General features: G+C 49.1%; 1 protein-coding gene across 1 annotated transcript in view; it reads right to left on the bottom strand.

Annotated features, from left to right (window-relative positions):
- The window catches only part of IGF2R (insulin like growth factor 2 receptor), a 102,527-nt gene extending 82,975 nt beyond the window's left edge, over positions 1-19,552 (bottom strand). The window contains 2 exon segments of the mRNA NM_174352.2: positions 511-650; positions 19,228-19,552. Coding sequence (NP_776777.1) covers positions 511-650; positions 19,228-19,400 — 313 coding nt within the window. The 5' untranslated portion in view covers positions 19,401-19,552.
- Between the last annotated feature and the right edge of the window lie 312 nt (positions 19,553-19,864).

Raw genomic sequence — 19,864 nt, 5'->3', positions numbered from 1 at the left:
AAAATGAGCCCTAGGAAAGAGGTCTGTGCTTCTTCCTCTGGGAGGAAGCCCTTAGGACCATTTAATTTTTAGGGGGACCATCTATGACCCCACGTGAATAAATACTGCCTGAGACTCAATCCACCACAGCAGAAAGCAGAAAGATACAAGCGGGAAGGGAGTTGGGCGCCAGAGGAAATGGGGGGGAAAGAGAGAGAAAAGGAAAGACAGAGTTTAAGAAAAAAACGGGAGAAGGCAGAGCCATATAGGAAACATCCTCCTGTAGCAATAAACACAAAGGCGCGTCAATCTTCGTAACAACTGACTGCACGGCATCCTCTGGACGGGAGGAACCTAACGCTGTCTCAGGGCAGACATTTACATTGCTACCACTTTGAACTCCTATAAAATATAAACTACATATTATGGATTATCAGCTTATATAGTTAAATAGACAGCTTACATACATAGAGTCATTTTTGCAAAATCAGGATCCCGCACGTGTAGGAAGCTAATGGCAGTTTTACTTACCCACAGAATGAAAGCTGTCTGTCTTCAAGTCATGCATACAGACAGCACTTGATGGTCCACACTGGGCAACACCCATATTTCCACAGATGTTGATTTTATAAAGCATGTTATTTTTGGTATCCACTGCTTCCCATGTATAACTAGAAAGGAAGAAAAGCAATTTGTCACTGTCACTGATCTGCCAATAATTAAACTTCTCTCTAGTTTCATATTCAAGCCACTTTCAAGCTTAAGACTTCCATAACCTAGAAGATACACTTTCATTAGCCAAAAATACTAAAGTCAAACTATGTTAAGTTGAATAGAAGCCAGGGCAGAAACCACTAAATACCACCTCGATCTGGTTCAATCCGCTCTGAAGCAGCCTCAAGACTCCCTAAGCATTAAAATACTTAAAATTCTACCATTAATTTAAGAATACCAACTCAGATATTTAAGTAATTGCTCAAGAATTATGTTGAGTTTTAAGGCAGTGACCTTTCCAATCACCGTGGAATGCTGCAAAGCCAAATGTTTGTTTTTAATTTTGTTTATCTTATTTAAAAACTAGTTACGGCATGTGAGATAGTTCTGGTTCTGGTTTTACCTTTAATAGTTCAGACCCGAAGTGACAAGATGAAGCTGTGCCATCAGGCAACAGATCCAAAATCAGACAAAATTAACTTTTGATTGATTCACTACATGAAGTATTTTATATGCATTGAAACTTGCTGTTCAAACCTCTGGCAAAGTAGATACTGAGTAACTGTTCATGAACCGATCTGCATACTTGGGACAAAATACAGCTGACCCTTGAACAACATGGATTTGAACTGCACGGGTCCTCTTATACAGCAATTTTTTTCATGAAGTACTGTACTGCCATATACCTAACGACACAAGCCATGGTTGGCTGAACACACAGATGCAAACTGTGGATGCAGAGCGTGAACTATAAAGCTGGATGGGGATTTTCAGGAGGGGTGGGGACGGCAGGGTGGGGTGTCATTCAAGGGTCAACGATAATGTCTGCCAGTTCTCTCGTAAGGATTCTCAATTCTCCACTCTTCCCAGGGAGAATGCTGTGTCAATTTTGTAAAAATTTCCTCAAGAAGGGTAGATAGGAAACGAGAGCAAATAAAAAGTTCCTCACAAAACGCAAAAGGTACATGAATGCAACGGTATTGTCGAAAGGACAGGAGATAAATCAGAATTCCTATCCTGGAACTGTGGAGGAACCGGGTATGAGACCTTGAGGTTGCTAAGCCTGGAAACCACAAGTATGTGTCAGGAGCTTACCGTGGGCAGCACCAGCTTGATGGGAAAATACAGCCCCCATAGGACCAGTCCACGTTTCGGGCTCCCCTTTCACTGGGTGTCAGAGCGCTGACTCGGCACAAACCCCAGGCAACACACCCTTCCTTGCCCACAAGCAGTCTCCCCAAGAGCCCCGTCCAGCAATGAGGAACCCCAACAGGAAGGTTACTGGCAGACAAGGAGCCAAGTGTGCTCCTGAACCCAGATCTGGGGACCGATCAACGCCATCTGCCAGGAAACCAAGGACCTGGGCACATGTCAGCACTCAGACAGGGCTGTGAATGCTCCGCTGGGAGTTCTGACAGTCACTGAACTTCAAGAAACCTGAAAAACAGGCTGGAGTGCTTTGGCAAGCGCCGGCCCTGGGATGACACTGGACTCAGATGCAGTTACCACTATAAACTCAGCCTTCCTACCAGTAACACCTTTTACCTCCCCAAGCCCAGAGCTCCATGGCCCAAGAAAATGACCCAAGTAATACCAGGCGCCAGCAAGTCATCTATCCAGGCCTGTTTCTTTTGACCTTCATAACCTTTCTTCATTCGCTTCACAAATAAGTCTTAAGTACTTAGTGAGGAGTACAGAAATGATCAAGCAATGATCATTCCGAAAACGCCCTGCCCTCTTGGAGTGTATATTCCAGGGGAGGACAAAAAATAAACAGGTAAGCGAACACACAGGAGAATTCCACCTTGTAACACAAAAGAGTAACAAAGTAACAGAAATGTGATTGGAATCCAGAAGAGTAATTGAGATAAAACTCAGGCTAAGACTTGAATGACAAAATGCACAACCCAGAGGAAGACCTGGTGGGAAGGATATCCCAGCAGACTGACCAGTCATTCCGAGGTCCTGTGGCAGGAATAAACAGCACACGGATGGAAGGGAAGGAAGGGCCCTGTGGTTGGAGCAAGGTGGAGAGAGCAAGCAGCAGATGAGATCCAGGAGATGGGAACACCGGGTCACAGAGATTAAAGAAAGCAGTTTTGATTCTGAACTTGAAGCAAAAACAGGCTGCTCAAAGATCCACACTACGGATTTTTCCTTAAAATTTTAAGCTAGTGTTTTTATGTGCAGAGTATTAGTAGACTTTTCTATTAAATACAGTTAAATTAAGGCAAATCGTGAATCTCTTACTCAGGGCCCCTAAGTTTTTCCAGGATAGCAGACACCAAATTTAAAGCACTGGCATCATGAAAACGTTCCACAACACGAGAGGTGTGTGAAGGTATTTTAGAATGAGTGAACTGGTAGCAATCAACTCGAAAGAAATGCACATGGTGACTGAAAACACTATGCTTTTCTTAAAACAGAAACCCACTGCCATTTTTGCAGAGGTGATAGTTAAATAAGACAGATGTAAGCAGCATGTGTGAGTGGAGCAGAAAAGAGAGGAGAGAGCAAATGGGGGGGGGGGTGCTGTCCTGACGATCTGGCAGTCAGAGTTCCTAGAAAGACGCTGCCCGAGTCAATCGTATTTCTTTTCTCTACTTGTATTTCATATTTGCGTTCTGTCAAGCTTCATCAAAATGATAAGTGGTTATGGGAGTAAGGGGGGAGGGTGCCGTGAAAGTACTCGAGTGCCGGGTGTCTTCGAGGGTTTGCCTGAACCACCAACACGAGGCAGTAACTCACAAACCTAAACTGCAGCTCTTGGGTGAAGAGTCCTCAGTCAGCGCTTGAGAGGGTCCGATTCCAACAGACACGTCTCTGCTTTAAAACAGACACACACGCCCAGCGCCTCGTCGTTAGGAGCTCAGCAATGATTGTTCAGTTGAAATCATCAATCTGAAAACTCACGAAGCATATTCCAAAACCTACAGCGTCAACTTCTGTGCCCCTCAGTTAGATTAAATTATCATCCTTAATAAACACGTTTTAAAGATGATTTCCCTAAATGTGAAAGTCAAATAAATATCCGTTAGCACTTGAGAGAACTACGCGTTTGGCACTAGATAATCCTAGCCTCCTTGCCAAGATTGAAAGGCAAACTACCAGAATGGCCGAGGCCGAAATCATTCTTTAAATTTATGCTGAAGTTTTAAAGCACTCTGATCGTATTTGAGAATGAGAGAATGGCTTCAGAAACAATAAAAGTACATAGACTAAATAAAATTTAATGAAATGTTAGAGGAATATTAATATTTCGTCCAAAAGTTTTCCACTAGAAAATTCTCTACATGAGGTGAACACGTACAGCCAAAATGAGGAAACACAACGGTAAGATTTATTTAAGAGCCAAGCAACTGAGACCATTCAGCTGAGATTCCCAGAAAAGTCTATACACTAAGCTTTTGGGGCTTACATAAATAAAGAAGGGGAAAAAAAAAAACTAACAGGAAAAAATGAGTCTAACGTGTCAGACCAAAGAGAAAAATGAGCTATAATATTAAAATTTTAAACTTTTAGCGGGGAACAAACCATGGAAGAAAATATCTCCAAGTTGGGTGGAAATGTAGTCTTTATTCAGACACACACACACACACACACACACACACACACACACACGCATGTTTGAAATATATTTGCTTTACAAGCATGGACTAGCATGCAGATGGTGTAAAAGCCCAGTGGGCATCTTCACAGAACTCTTGACTCTCCTATCAGGCCAAGACTTCTATGAGACACCGTGGTTCTAAGCTATCCCCCCCCTCTCATCTGTGAGAAACAGGACGCGAGGAGATGGAGCAGAACCCCAGGAAGTGCCTGGTCTTTGGGAACCAGCACCCAGAGGCCCCGCCCACTTCGGGGTCTTACAATCAGTTCCAATTCTTCGAGGAGACAGCCTAACCTCAGTTAGCAGCGCTCTTCTGGACACAAAACCACCTGGACAAGAATCCTGGCTTCGAAAAGTAGCACACGCAAGCAAAATCTTTGCCATGCTACCTCTTTCTCCAGAGTATGAAACATCATCAGCCAATGTCCCCCTCCCGCTCTTGAAAACTCCCAAGTTCACTTCGAGGCAAACCTGGCAATTAGACACACAGGTCTGCACACAATGCCCTCTGGACCGCGTGGGCTGGCCCCTGCTGTTATCCTCAGCTCTGACACCAACTCTCCTGGCATTTCCCACCACCCACTGGTAGATCTTATGTGCCTGGTATCTCCCACTGCCCCATGACTCAGGACAGGAGTGTCCTCCATCCCAGAATGACATAGGGACATATACATGGACAGAATCAACATATGCTGGCAGGCTGGGAAGGAAACCGGCCAGTGGACCCCGGGTCCTGATGTCTGTACAGCAGGCCGCCCAGGCACTGTACACAGTTACTCAACCCTCTCTAATTCCTCCACTTTACAGCCAGACTCCATGGCTCAGAGATATGAAACCCCCTATTCAACGTCACACAGCTATGAAATGACAACGCCAGGCACAAGCCCAGGTCCATCCCAGCCCCAAGGGCAAATACTCACACTAAGATCAACTGCCTCATTTATCTGAAATTTTTTTTAAGTTTTTTTTTTTTAACTTTTCAGAAGATATTTACTTTTAAGTACAACAGTGAAGGTAGCAAAGCATTCCAGGAGACTGTAGGAGCTTCAGTCTTGTCGCAATAGGTGCCCCTGAAATGGCAGACCCCAAGTGCTGATTTCCAGAGTGAGTGAATGCACCTGAGTGTGGCCCCTGGGGAGAAGCTGTTGGTGAAGACTTCTGTGAAGATCCAGGCCACTCCACACCATGCTGATCAAAAAAAACACTTTTCTGAGCTCACTGTTAGTTGCTCAGTCGTGTCCAGCTCTTTGCGAACCCCATGGACTGCAGCCCTATGGACTGTAGCCTGCCAGGGACCTCTGTCCACGGGATTCTCCAGGCAGGAATACTAGAGAAGGTAGCCTTTCCCTTCTCCAGGGAATCTCAAACCTGGGTCTCAAACTGAATTCTGTGGCTGATAGGCCCTGGGGGTGGACGATTCATCTCATCAGATAAACTGAGGACACAGGCTGTGGTCCCTCAGTTCAAGAAAGCTTGAGACCATCTGCCCTTGACCGTGATCCCACGGCCTCTGCCGAAACCACCTTGGACGACAGACAGCAGTCAGCCTGCGTCTGTTCCGAGGCCCGGAGGTTCCATTTTAATCTAATTTGGTTTACATTTCATAATATCCTGAAAAGTGCTGGCACACAACCAATTAGAAGATCACCAGTTAGAAGGAAGCACACAACGAGCAGACCGTCAACCAACGGAGACGGCAAGGCGTTCCTACCTTCCCGATACTGTCTCCGGCAAATGCCACACTGAGAGCCCGACCCGGTCAAAACAGGACCGAATCGGAGGCAGCAAGGAAAAAGCCAATCTAACTGGCCATCACAACTGCCTGGAGATCAGAAAGGTTCACAAAGAGAAACAGAGAGCCATCTCTACCAACGTGGTGCCAACGTCCGTGCGAAAGAGAGAAAGCAAAAGAAAAAGCCAGACGGCCACAACTGGACAACTCCTCTCAGCTATTTGACACTGGTGTCTTAACAGGACACCTCTCAAGCTTTCGTACACATCACCACTGAATACCTGCAGAAGTGTAACACTCTGCAAATACAATGTGGTGGTTCTTTCTAATTCTTAAAACAGCTAACATCCAAACTGAAGTCTAGGACTTCCCTGATAATGCTGTGGATAAAAATCCGCCTGCCAAGGCAGGAGAAGTGAGTTCAATCCCTAGTCCGGGAAGATTCCACATGCTGAGGAGCAGCAACTACACCCATAAGCTGCAACTCCTGAAGCCTCTGCCTCTAGAGCCCACGCTCCGCCACAAGAGAAGCCTCCGCAATGAGCAGCCCCAGCTCACGGCAACTGGAGAAAAACCTGCTCAAAGCAACCAAGACCCAGCAGAGCCAAAACTAGGTAAAATTTTTAAAAAATAGATAAAACAAAGTACATACAGTTTAATTATAAAATGTTTGGAATGCCCAACACCTTAAAGGAAAAAAAACAAACAAACAAATCTCAGAAAACTGAGTCCCTTCCCCTCTAACACAAAGGAGCTCCATGAACCTTCATTCTGTCCATGTTCTTTAGAGATCTTAGTTCCCCCACTCCCACAAGTCCTGGGGTTATGGTAATAATGGTCATGTGGCCATGAGACATTTGATGACTGGCCTACAATCATCAGTATATAAAGCAGATGAGAAGTACAATGGAACCAGCAGTAAAATTAACAAGCACGTGTGAATCTATAATTTGGTTTCCTTAAAAGAAAAAGTTGGTGGTATACAAGTAAATTCACATAACATGGTCACTGCCTAGAGAACTGTTTTTTTAAATCTAGAGTGAGCAGCCAATACCAAATCTGGGGGACGAGGGGAATGCAAAGTCTTTCCAACCTGAACAGCAAAAAAAAAAAGATTTCTCTGCTTCTGGCCTACATCCAAGGGCTCTAACGAAACACTCAGGGAACATTTGGCTCACCACTGCCTCTTATCATTATCAGAGAGTTTCTCAGCTCATCCCTCCAGACCACCGACCCTCAAAAATCTGGAACGTTCTCCTAAAATAGCAAAGGGGGAGGATGGTGGGGAGAGGGGAGGGGTGGCAGGGGGAAAGGAAGGCAGGGTTTCCAAACGCACATTTGCAGCAGAAATGTCAAGAGCATAATGTAACCCCTGTTGTCAATAACCCTCTGCTTCCGACACGACGAGAGAAGAATCTGATTTGGCACAAGGAATAAGCACCCTGATCTGCAGGCGCAGGGGGACACAAGAGTTTGATAGAGCATCGTGGCCAAAACTTATATAGGAAGTACTTCACTTCCTATTCTAACAAACCCACAAAGCTGTGGATAAAGATATGAGGCCAGCAAAAAAAAAAAAAAAGGCAAGGAAATGCCAGACATTAATTTCTGGTTTTCCCTGTAGTGACACAGGGTCTGGGAGCAGGAAGCCAGTGGTCTGGAGAGCGATCACGCTGGAGGAGAGACTCCGGTCGGCATGAAAGTGGAGGCGCCAGGGGGTCGGCAGGCACGGCTCTAACGCCAGCACCCTGAGTGTCTGGGAGAGGTCCCGAGAAGCCAAGGCAAGCCACGAGGTGCCAAGGGGATGGGTAAGGCGCCCACACCCGTGGGCCTGAATCCCACCCCCCGACCCAGCCTTTCGGGACACACTTAAGCACTCAGAGCCTCACCTTCCAGTCGCCAAGAGTCATCCACCCGACAGCCACCACCAGGAAAACGAGACTGGAAACTTGGAGCTGTTGAGGGACTGTCACCTAAGCCCTCATCTGGATCACCAGCAGGACTCAAAGACAGGTTAAAAACTGAGTTGGCCTGGTTAAGTCCTTTCGAAAGAACTGTCACCTAACGACACTGCCAGGATTGAGGTGGGAGCCTGGTTTGGGGGCCAGCTCCACGGAGCTGATGAAGCTCAAGACAGAGAGTGGGGGGGAGCTCAGAACACACACCCAGACACACGCACGCCAGCTGCCTCCTGGGATCTCTCAGAACAGGACAGGCACTCGGGCCCACCCAAGCCCGCACCACGCAACCACCAGCTGCACCAGAACAAAGGCCTGATGGATCGGAAACTTGGGGAAAAGGACAGACACGCTCTTCCTCAAGGGGCTTCCAGGAACCCGGCGGCCACGGCCCTCCGCACCCGAGATCCGCCTCCAAGGGCCGGCCGGTGAGCCTGCTGCTGCACTTGCTGCATTTTTGCTCCCAGCGACTCTACGGCCCCAGGACGCAGGCCAGGGTTTCAACCCTGCTCCGTGAGGCCCCTTTTACAATCTGGGTGCTTTCTTACTTTGTTCCTCAAATGCAAAACGAAGGCTTGAATTACAGGCTGAACCTCCTCCTTAATCATCACATGGATGTCGGAATTCAACTGCCTTTAACATCAACTCGGCCCATGGCATAGAGATCAAACTTTAAGGCTCAGTCCCCTCAGAGGCCATCACCAACGTCCCCCAAACCCTCACGGACCCAGTACCCTGCCCCTGCTTCCAAAGCCACTAGGACAAGAGAAAGTCTGCCTTCCTAACTTTTTTTTTTGGCACGGGGGAGGCTATGCCAGGTTCATTGCTGTGCAGACTTTTCTCTAGTTCAGGCAAGCAGGGTTTCCTCTTTGCTGCCCTGCAAAAGTTCTCTGCTTGCAGAGCACAGGTTTTAGGGTGCTCACGCTTCAGGAGTTGCAGCTCCCAGGCTCCAGACCACAGACTCAGTAGTGATGGGGGCTTGGGCTTAGCTCCTCCTCGGCACGTGGGATCATCCTGGATCGGGGCTCGAACCCATGTCTCCTGCCTTGGGAGGTGGATTCTTTACCACAGAGCCACCAGGGAAGCCCTCATCTTCCTACTTTCCGGGCAGTCAGCTCAGCCGGTTAGTTCGGATGGTGATGGGGCCACTACCCAGGGTGAGTTCTTCACAAAGGGAGGCTGCCGCAGGAGAACAGTCTCTGCTTTGAAGATGCTGGGGTCACACGACTCAGAAACCCTACCACCCGCTGCTGGCAACAGGAAGCGCAGGGCCACGTCAGCGTCACCTTCATGCCACCTAAAAGGACTGCGGCCCCACCGGCTCCCCACCCCCGCAGGGCACTTCCTCGGAATGACCCCCACACTGTCACAACTTCCACCCACGCTCTCCAGGCGGCCCCTACTTCCCCACCCCCCACCCCCTCTGAGAACGGCAGCTCCATCCTTTCAGCTCAGTCCCTCTCCCCCCACCCCACCCCATCCCACATCCAGTCCTAGGCAGAGTCCACCAGCCCCACCTTCAAAGTCCCCAGAATCGGACCACTCTGCACCACGACCCTGGTCCAATCTGTTATAACCGCTTACCTGGTCCGGCAAAAATTCCCCTCGGGCCGTCCCCACCCGAGGTCACTCCTGGGCTCAAAATCCTCCCAGGATTCCGCCTCCCTCAGAATAAAATTCAGAGTCATTCTTCTTTTTTTTTTAATATTTTTTATTGAAATGGAGTTGACTTACAACACTGTGCCCATTTCTGCTGCATGGCAAAGGGATTCAGTTAAACACACCTACACACTCTCTTCTAGAGTCACTCTTGATGGCCTATGGGACGTGGCCCCAGCCAACCCTCTCCAAAAATTCCCGTCTCCCACCCTCTTTCTTGCTCTTGCTACACGACGGCCCCTCTGCCACTTCCCAGCCACGTCAGCCAGCATCCTGGCTGGAACACTTGATAATGTGATCCCTCTGCCTAACACACCCTTCCCTGGGTCAGATGTGCAGGTGACCCCCCTCGCTTCCTAAAAAATAGCAAAAGTCCCCCCCACAGACAGGCCTGCGGACCCAGCACCCTCCAACAGCCCCGCCCCATACACCTCTCCCTAGGCTCGCTCACTCACCCAAGCAGCTAACTCACCCACCTCCACCGAAGGATGGACACTCAGAAGTGCGGAGAGTGAGCCACATGGGTTTCTCGCTTTGTTTGTGGTGACACTCCTCCGGCAGATGGCAGGCGGAGGGGCCTCGGAGGACACGGAGGGGTGACTCAGCGGGGACACATCCTTGTCATTTCTAAGAAGCCACCCTTCAGCACATCCATGTTCGTGGTTTGGGGTTTCTGTTTGCAGGCTGGGGTGCTGGGGAGAGGCTTTCAGTACCAAACAAGTGTTTTAAAGATGTCTAACTGGCTTTTGACTAGAGTGAGTCACCCAGATGGCGACAAACTAACGTTACAAGTCAACATCCAGTGGCCAGTCAGCTCCTGGAAGAGCTCTTCACGTGCACACCACGTGTTTATTCCCGCACACACGTACGTGGGAAGAATTGCACATGACCCCACGGATTGTGGCCCGCCAGGCTCCTCTGTCCATGGGATTCTGTACGCAGGAATGCTGGAGTGGGCTCCCATCCCCTTAAGCACGCAGGCTCTGATTTAAAAGACCTCCCTGGCTGCCCGCCGGCAAAGGCCAGGCTTCATTGTCTCCACGTTCCTTCATCTTTCCCTACTCCCTCTACCCCAAAACAAAACTCGAATTGGTAACTTTCACGACCTCAGATTTCTTACATCTCTGAGCCCCAAAGTGAAGAGTGACACGTGCAAAATTGTACCCACCCCCTGGCCCTGCGGGGGGGAAGCCACCCTCCAGAGATTCATGGAAGGATCTTAAAGCAACAACATAAAAATCCCACCCAAGGTCTCTGGCCCATCTGAAGGGCAAGCTTCATGCTTGCAGAACTCAGAGGGGCTGGGATCTTCCCCTCCACCCACCCCAGCCATGGAGGATGCACACAGGCCGGCCCCCCGCGCTGGTTACCACCAGGACAGAAATAGGTGTGACGCACCACTCCAGGCACCTCAAAACCCCGCCTGTGGCAGCTGGTTCTTAAGTCATGCGGCACCGTGAAGCTGGCGAAGGGCTCTCACAACGCTTCCCACTGGCCTGCATTCTTGCGCCCAGTCCCCACCTACAGCAGACGCCCTGGAATCCAAGACCCACCCGCCTCCAGGGAGACGGGACTGGGCCCCTCCAGAGCACTGACGCCCGTGCAGAAGTCCTCGGGGGCTTCAGGACCTTCTACCAAAAAACAAAATCTGGAGGCTCTGCACTCCCCCGCTTCCCCGGGGTGGTGGACTAATGTGGCCACCACAGGAAGGAGGACAATGCCAAAAAAAAGGCAGGAAAGGGCCCGGGGCCACCCGACATATGGCACCTGGCACCCGCCCCAACCCCACACCTCCTATCAGCAAGCTCCTCCTTGTGTAAGCAAACTCGAGCTGGGCTTTCTGCTACTTGGGAGCTGGAGGAATCCTGAAGAATGGAGCCTCAGAACCGCAGAAGCCTGGATGCAAACTAGACCCTGAGAATCACACAGCCCCGTGGTTTTAAAACTTTAAATGATGGAAACACTTCTTTCTCAAAAGAACTTTCCCATGGAGTGCCAATGTATAGGATGGATGAAGAAGAAACGCCCTCGTGTTGAGGCAAAAAGCCCCTGGACACTAAGAGAACCAGGGAGGTGCAGAGGAACCAGCTAAAAATATCACTGACCTGGCGCACAGAGCCCTAACTTGCAGAAAAAAGCAATCACCGCCACCACCACCATTTATGACCACAAAGGGTAGCTAGGCACGTAGACACACTCTGGTTCTCACACCACCCTAAAAACGTGATTTGCACCCTGATTTGACACAGAAGAAAATCAAAATCTCAGCAGGTCAGTTAACTGGCCCGTGAGGCTTTCCAACTAGTAAAGAGGAGAAAGAGTCCACATTCGAAAGCAGGACAGTGACTTCCAAAACTCCACTCCCAGCCCTCCTGAGGAAGAAACTGAGATGCAGAGGAAAGAGGTGACTGGCCACCGCCAACTCAGAAATCCAGCTCTGCGGACTCCAGCTACAGGCAGAACACACTGTCCTCTGCCAGCGGCCGTCAACGAGGGCCCAGCAGCTGTCTCCGAGCAGGAACAGGGCTGGGAGCGATGTTTAGGAGGACGGAAAAGCACCTAAGACCAGCCACAGGGACACACCAGCCAGAGGAACGCCCTGCCCATCCCCCCGCCTCCCCCCAGCAACTTGCAGCCAAGCTTCAACAACTGCTCCCAGCTCCATCCTGCACAGCTGCGCAAAAAGAGGCCACAAGCGTCCCAGCGGAGGCTCGATGCAAAGAGCACAATCAAGAGGCACCAGCCGTCGCAAGGGCACCCACACCATGAAAATGGGATAACAGATGCCAACAAAGACACTGGGCCCAAGGAAAGAGCAATTCATAGAGCAATCCGAGGAGCGCTTTACATCTTCCAAGGGATGAGCGAAGTCGTGGCAACCATGAAGAGGCAGCTGTGAGTATACATCAACTCTAGACCCTGCTGGAATGTTTCTAAGAAACAGAAAAAAGTTGAAGAGCTTACAAACAACAGGAGAACTGCTAGGCTGGGAAAGAGGACAGAGCCATTCTTCTGGAGCCCTGCCCACAATGGAGGTCAGATACAAAGTATAAAGAACAAACCCAGCAGGACAGAGTACGCGCTATGATAAAGAGAGGCTAAACAGCACAATAAGGAAACTTTGACCCAAAGAAAGAACCTTTTTTTCCCAAACACACAGAACACGCAACTCAAGGAGGTTCTAGGCCACAATTTCACATTTTTACTGCCCACATGAGGGGACAACTCTATTTACCTAGAGAATGAAAAATTTTTAAAAACTGGTGGATCCAAGAAGTTCAAATAGCATTTTGGGGTCCAAGAAGAAAATATTTAGAACTGAAGGATGAAAAATCTATGTATCAAAACCCATAAGTAGCATAGTACTCAGACAAAGAAACCCACAGCTTTAAATTCATAGTTTAGTCACTCAAGCTGATTTAAAAGATCTAAGCTTTCAATTTAAATTAGGGAAAAAAAGAGGATAAATAACAAAATCCTAGTGTACAGCACAGGAAACTATTACAGTTAATATCCTGTGATAAACCAAATGGAAAAGAAGATGAAAAAGAACATGCAGGTATAACTGAATCACCTTTTGTGCAGCAGAAATTAACATAATATTGTAAATCAACTCTAATGCACTAAAAGAAATTTCTTTAAGAAAAAAAAATTTTTAAGAAAAATTAGAAAAAATTTTTAAAGAAATTTTTTAAAGTTAACAACAGAGAACATAAATAAAATAAAAAATTAATGGTGACAAAGATGGTAAAATAAATACTAGTTGTTTTGAAAAGACTAAAAAGACTAGAAAAATCTTTAGTAAACCTAATTAGCAGGAAAAATATATAAATTAACATCAGGAATTTTTTACATTTACCTACAGATTCAAAAGGTATTTCCAAAAGCATAAGAGTAAATGCTACGTATTTATATGTGAATTCATAATTAAAATGACAATTTCCTAGAAAAATACAGATTATCAAAACTTGCTCAAGAAAAAGTATAGAATCTGAGTAAACAGACAAAACTGAAGCAGTAACCAAAACTCCTCCTCCACTACGTTCTACCTCCACAGAGGCACAGGCCCAGACAATTTTACCACTGAGTTCTACTAAAATTTAAGGAACAGAAATTGTCCATCCTATGCAAAAACTATTCCATATCATACAATATACTAAAAACTAACTGGCTCTTCCCACAAAGCAAAACATTCTTGATACTGAACTCATCCAAGAATAATACAGCAAAGAAAGCTGCAGCCTGAACTCACTTAAAAACTCAGTCGCAAGCTTCCTACATAAAACATCAGGAAATGCGTGTGTGGGTGCTCAGTCATGTCGGACTCCTTGTTGCCCCACAGACTGTAGCCCACCAGGTTCCACTGTCCATGGAATTTTCCAGGAAAGAATACTGAGTGGGTTGCCATTTCCTTCTCCAGGGGATCTTCCTAACCCAGGGATTGAACCCACATCTCCTGCGTTGGCGGACAGATTCTTTACCATTGAGCCACCTGGGAAAACGGGGTGCTCTTAACATCCCACAATGCAAAGGACAGACCCCACAACAAATATTTATTCAGGCCAAATGTCAAATGTGCTAAGGCTAAGAAACCTCAGTACAAAGATTTCATAGGCTACAAAAAGCCTGATTTAAAAAGAAAAAAAAAAAAGGTAAACTGAAGTTCATCAAAATTAAGAAATACCTATTTTTCAAAGGACATATTAATGAAAAAAAAAAAAAAAGCAATCCAAAGACTGCGGGGAAAATACACCCAGTACAGACCTGAGGAAGGACCTGACTCCAAAAACATAAAGAACTCTTGAAACACAAAAAGATGACCCCCAAAAAGTGTGTTCAGGGATGAGGGGCAAGAGATTTTTTTGAGAATCACAACAAAAGATACTCAAGTGGTTAATAAGCACATGAAAGATGTTCAACCTCATGAGGCATCCAAATAATACAAGAAAAGATGTTCAATGTCATGAGTCAGCAGGGATGTGAAAATTAAAACCATACTGAGATACCACTACAACCCCACTAGGATGGCTAAAATTAAAAAGACTGACAAGATCAAGTGCTGACAAGGACGAAGAAACACTGGAACTCTCACACCGATGATGGAGATGCAACGTGGACAACCCCTTCAGAAGTCAGTTTGCAGCTCCCATAAAATCAACCCTCACTCCCCAGCCACTCAACAATCTCACTCCTAGGTGTCTATCCAAAAATAGAGCATATGTCCACACAAAATCTTGTACATGAATATTTACAACAGCTTTGTTTGTAACAGCCCAAAAAACTAGTAACATCTAGATTAGTCTTGGGTCAAAAAAAAAAAAAATCAAAACTTAGATTACACATTACTTAAAATTAACAAAAGAAATTCAAAAGTTTAATAAATAAAATTAGCAAAAGGGGAGCAGTGGTGGCCACCAGTTCTCTGGATCCAGTGCTGTCCAGAGGGTGGTGTCTCCAGCTCTAACCCCTCCCAGTTTTCCCCCCTACTTAAGAAATGTCGATGGATCACTTGGAGAATAAATGAGTCCTTTGTCACCTTGCCAGGATTAAAGGTGAGGAGACACCATTAACAAGAATTCAGGCCTCTGTCCCTCACTGGTCATGAGTCAGCTATGCGGAAAATACAAAGGACTCACAGGTATATCCGATCTCAGCTACCTCCACCTCCATGACCAGTGGGGTCACTGCCAAAACGGCTCCTGGCTGGGATAATAAAAAAAGGCGGAAAAAAAAAGGAGAAAAAGAACAGTATCCGCAAAGTAACGAGTTACTTTCTTCCACCAGTCCCCGTTCTGCGACCGTTGTGAATTCTCTCTTCCCAGCACAGCACAGTTATACATGCCAAGATCGAAATAAAGATGAGACACCTAAATGATTTCACTCAACCCCATCTTTTAAAACTCCCTCTGTGAAACACTGATAAAAGATACGAAGCCCAATCAGGAGTTCATTCCCTGGGATCTTGTCAGGATGATGGTCCTGACAAGAATTAAAGAATTTAAAGAATTAAAGCATGTGTCTACCCACAGTTAATAATCTTGGGCTACACACACACTTATTGTTGCAAGAAACATATACACACAAGTGGATGTGATCCAGGTTCAACATGTGGCCCAAATTAGGCATATAAGCACTGTTCCTTCGGAAAAATCGCAGGGAAAAAAATGTCTCCTTAGAGACATCAACTAAACCAACCTCAACTCCCAGCTGGCTTCATTACTCTCTTGTCCTCAATAAAAAAAAAAAAAAAAGTTGCAGCTTTTATACAGAAACAATTGGGGGAAAGCTTGTTCTAAATACACTTTAAGGTACTTAACTACTTAAATCAAGACAGCCCAAAGCATTATTTTATAACTCGTATAAACTGTTAAGCCTTCACTCATTAAGAATGTCGTTAACACCAAAATAAAGGGTAGAAAGTCACCCATTACCACGCACGTGTAGAACGGCCTTTTACAAAGTGTATCTCATACAGAAGAGGGTGAAGCTGTGGACAAGCGGAGGGCCTTCTGGTCTCTTCGGGTGACTTCGCACGGCCTCTGGCCTCTGCCCCCTGACCTCCTGTCCCCGCAGACCCTGCCCCCCAACCTCTGCACATCCCACACAGCTCAGCACTCCACGCCCCAGCCCCGCCGTGCCTGCCAGACCCACCGCGGCCAAGGTGGCCTCTGGATTCCAATGCTTTCTTTCCACCACACACCACCTCCCAAGAAACAGCCGAGGGATTAAAACCTCCAACTTCTTCCACAGCGCAGGACTCGCCGGGTGCATCCATCCTCACGAAGCTTCAAAATCGCACGACTGAGGCTGTCCAAAGGACACGTGCTCAAAGTGCCGGGAGAGCAGATACACTCTGGGTGACTGGCCGTCGTCATCCCTGCTCTGCAGCACCCGGCTAAAGACGCTAAAGCTGCTGCAAGCACAGTCCCTCCTCTGCTGCCTTCATCCCTTCTGCTAACGAGCCACTTGGGGACGACCCCTGCCCACCACGCTCACCCCAAGATGGGTCTGGGCCACATGGGTGCCCTGCAGGCCTCCCTGAAACGGGTCCCAACTTCCCTCCTGTTGGTCTTAAGGGGCCATAGGTGAAAGGTACCCTCCCGGGATCTAAAAGCTAGACTTGGGAGGAGAGGCCGCTGCCCCAGAATCAACCCCCCTTTCCAGGGACCGTGAGACCTGCCTGCCAGGGTTCTCGCGGCCACCAGAAGGTGTCCAGGCACCCCAAACCTGCGAGAAGGCGGCTGCGGACTGCACCAAGCAGCAAACCACCAGGAACCGGGAGAGTCTTCCACGGAAAAACGTGTTCCTCGTTACCAGCAACCAATTTGCGGACGTTTGGAATGTGCCCCTGTGTCCGTGGGGACCGCTGCCACCGACAAGCAGCGCAAACACCAAGAGCAGAAGTCTGCTCTTCACACTCACGGTGAGGCCTGGGCAGCTATTTACGGACAGACGCCCAGGGCTGGAAGAAAAGGCCGCAGAAAACAACCTGCTTCAGGGCCACTCGGTAGAATTTTTCAAAGTGGACTTAAAGACATGATCAGCCCACATTCCCATTTAAATATGCGCTACAGTGAAGGAACTTTTAGGCAGTCTGACTTCATTCAAGAAAACAGATTTTTTTTTTTAAACCCCTTCCCTAGAGGGGGGTAAAAATGTTTTCAGTATTTAAGCCAAGGTATGCATTTGAAACGGGAACAAACAAAACAAATTTCAAATTTCAGGGAGTGGGTCTGAAGTAGAGACTGTTAAACGCGGCTCTAGAGAAGTCTGAATGTGAAACCACAGAGCAGTAACGGGAAAGAAACGTGCTGAAGCCCACCCAGCTGCAACCCAGCTGGGGCTGCAGTCCTCAGAAGCCTGGCAAAAAGGACCTGTCTGAAGACCACAGAAGGCACATGCTAAAAAAATGCAAGTCCCCTCAGGACACTGTCAAGCACTTGCTAAGTCAGGCCCACGTGTGACCGTGAGGAGAGGCGTTTCAAGATACAACGGCCATTTCCTACTGGACCAAGAGGCCAAGTTCCATCTGGAGATGAGTTTGTGAACCACGGTCCAGGCGTGGGATGACTACCCTAAAGTAAAAGCAAGAGTCTCCTGCAGCAGCTCCAGAGTAGGGGTCTGCCCTTGAGGCCAACTTTATTAAGAAATCAATTCCAATCTGCCAGCAACCAAGACCAACACCACTAGGCCAAGCTGAGCTAATTTCTCATGGATGCATATGGTTACAGCAGCCACTACCCCAAAAACGTCCTCCTTTAAAGATCAGTCACAGCCTGACCTTGGGTCAGCGACTAGCTTTTCACTGTAACAGGGGGCTTCTATGAGTAACTATGTATCTTAGGGCCGTTAACTGGCCTACAAACTAATGTGCAGTTAACTCTCCCTCGGGCCCCCAATACCTTTCCAAAAAAGGACAAAGAATATGGGCCTTTCCGCTTCACTGTGCGTTCAGCCTCACTCTCCTCAGGGTAATAATTTCTGAAAGTTCTCAATTCAGGGGTAATAAGACCATCTCTAATGCAAAGAAGACCCCATACACCTCACCGTAAGCTCAAAATTCAGGTCCAAGTGGGCTAAACTTGGCTTCATTCTGAGAGGTGACTTGCTAGTGCCAGGGATAACTGCTGACTTGTTTGTCCACGACTCTTCCAGAACTTTTCACCCCTTTTTCACCAAGCTTTAAAAAATTAATTAAAAGCTGCATTTTCCATCATCCTAAACAGTCCAGAGAAGGTTGGTTAGAAAAATACATGGAATCGGCAGTTCTCCAACCCCGGGACTCCCGGCCATGGCAGAACACTTAACAGTCCTCACTGGGACCAACGATTATACAATCATGGTTCCCAAAGCAAAAGACTCCACTAGAATAATCCACCCGGAGACAATGACATCATGTGAACAGCGAGACAGGAAGTTCAGCTCGCAGAAGTGAAGGGTGAAGTCTCGAAAGCCAATACTGGATGACCACCCTCCATTCTCCCGATTAAAAAAAAAAAGTCAACTTCTGCAGAAAAAGCTACTTTAAAAATGGAAAACCCACATGGAGGAAATCAATCAGCAAATGAAACCAACCCCCCCCCCCCCCCGCCCGGCCAACTCCACGGCCGTTCCTACGGATGAGTCTGTCCACCTTAAGGGGCGCATCTGAAGCCCCGCTGGTAGAACTTTGGGGGAAACGTGGAGTGGGAACAAAGCGAAGCCGGGGATTCCTGCGTCCTCCCAACTTTTTCGCAGGCGCACCGCTGGGCGTGAGGGCGCCCACAGGGTGTCACCCGGCCGCTCGCACGCACGCAAACCCGCCCTGGACTTGGTGACAGCCACAAGTGGCCGGACGGCGGACCCCGGGCCAGCGCGGGCCATGCGCCCCCCACCCCCTGCCCGTGGGCACCGATCACCCCCGGGTCTCTTATCCTTCGCCGGCACGGTGGCAACTTTCCATCGGGGACGGGCAGACACAAGGAGAAGACTCGGGGACCCCGGGCCCTCCCCCGGGGGCGCCCCCTGCACCCCCATCCCGCCCGCTGCGCGCTGGGGCACCGCGACCGAAGCCCGTGCCCCGGCGAGCCACCCACCTGCACAGCTCTGGGAACTCGGCGCCCTGGGTGCCCGCGGCCCCGGGAACCCAGCCCGGCGGCAGCAGCAGCAGCAGCAGCAGCAGCTGCAGCTGCAGCAGGAGCGGGCACCGCGGCGGGCGCCCGGCGGGCGCGGGCCCCAGGTGCGAGCTCCGGCCGGCGGCCGCCTCCATCGCGCCGGGCCCGGGCTGCGCGTCCGGAGCCGGGCGAGCGGCGCGCGGCGGCCGGGGGCGGCGTCCGGGACACGGGTGTGCAGCCAGGGCGGCAGGCGGAGACGGACAGGAGCGCGAGGAGCCACGGACGAGCCGGGGGAGCTCGAGGGGCGCGCGGCTCTTCTGGGCTCGGCGGCGACCCCGGGGCCTGTCACGTGACCGCCCCGGCCCCGCCCCCGCCCCGCCCCGCTCACGTGACAGGCTTGTTCAGGTGATCCCCGCCCGCCCGGCTCCGCCCAGGCCCGGTCACGTGAGCGCGGCCCCGCGCGCGGCCGGAAGCGGCACGTCGCGCGCGCGCGCGCAGGTGCGGGAACCCCCCCCCCAGGCCTGCGGTGCCCCCCGCTACCCCGCGGGACCCCCCGGCTCCGTGGCTCCCCCGGGGGCGATCTCGGGAGATGGAGGTGCTGCCCAACCTGGACTCCCAT

The sequence above is a fragment of the Bos taurus genome, chromosome 9, assembly GCF_002263795.3.
Source record: "Bos taurus isolate L1 Dominette 01449 registration number 42190680 breed Hereford chromosome 9, ARS-UCD2.0, whole genome shotgun sequence".
Classification (NCBI taxonomy): domain Eukaryota; kingdom Metazoa; phylum Chordata; class Mammalia; order Artiodactyla; family Bovidae; genus Bos; species Bos taurus.
The sequence above is the reverse complement of the archived record's forward strand: the minus strand, read 5'-3'. Positions and strand labels throughout refer to the sequence as shown.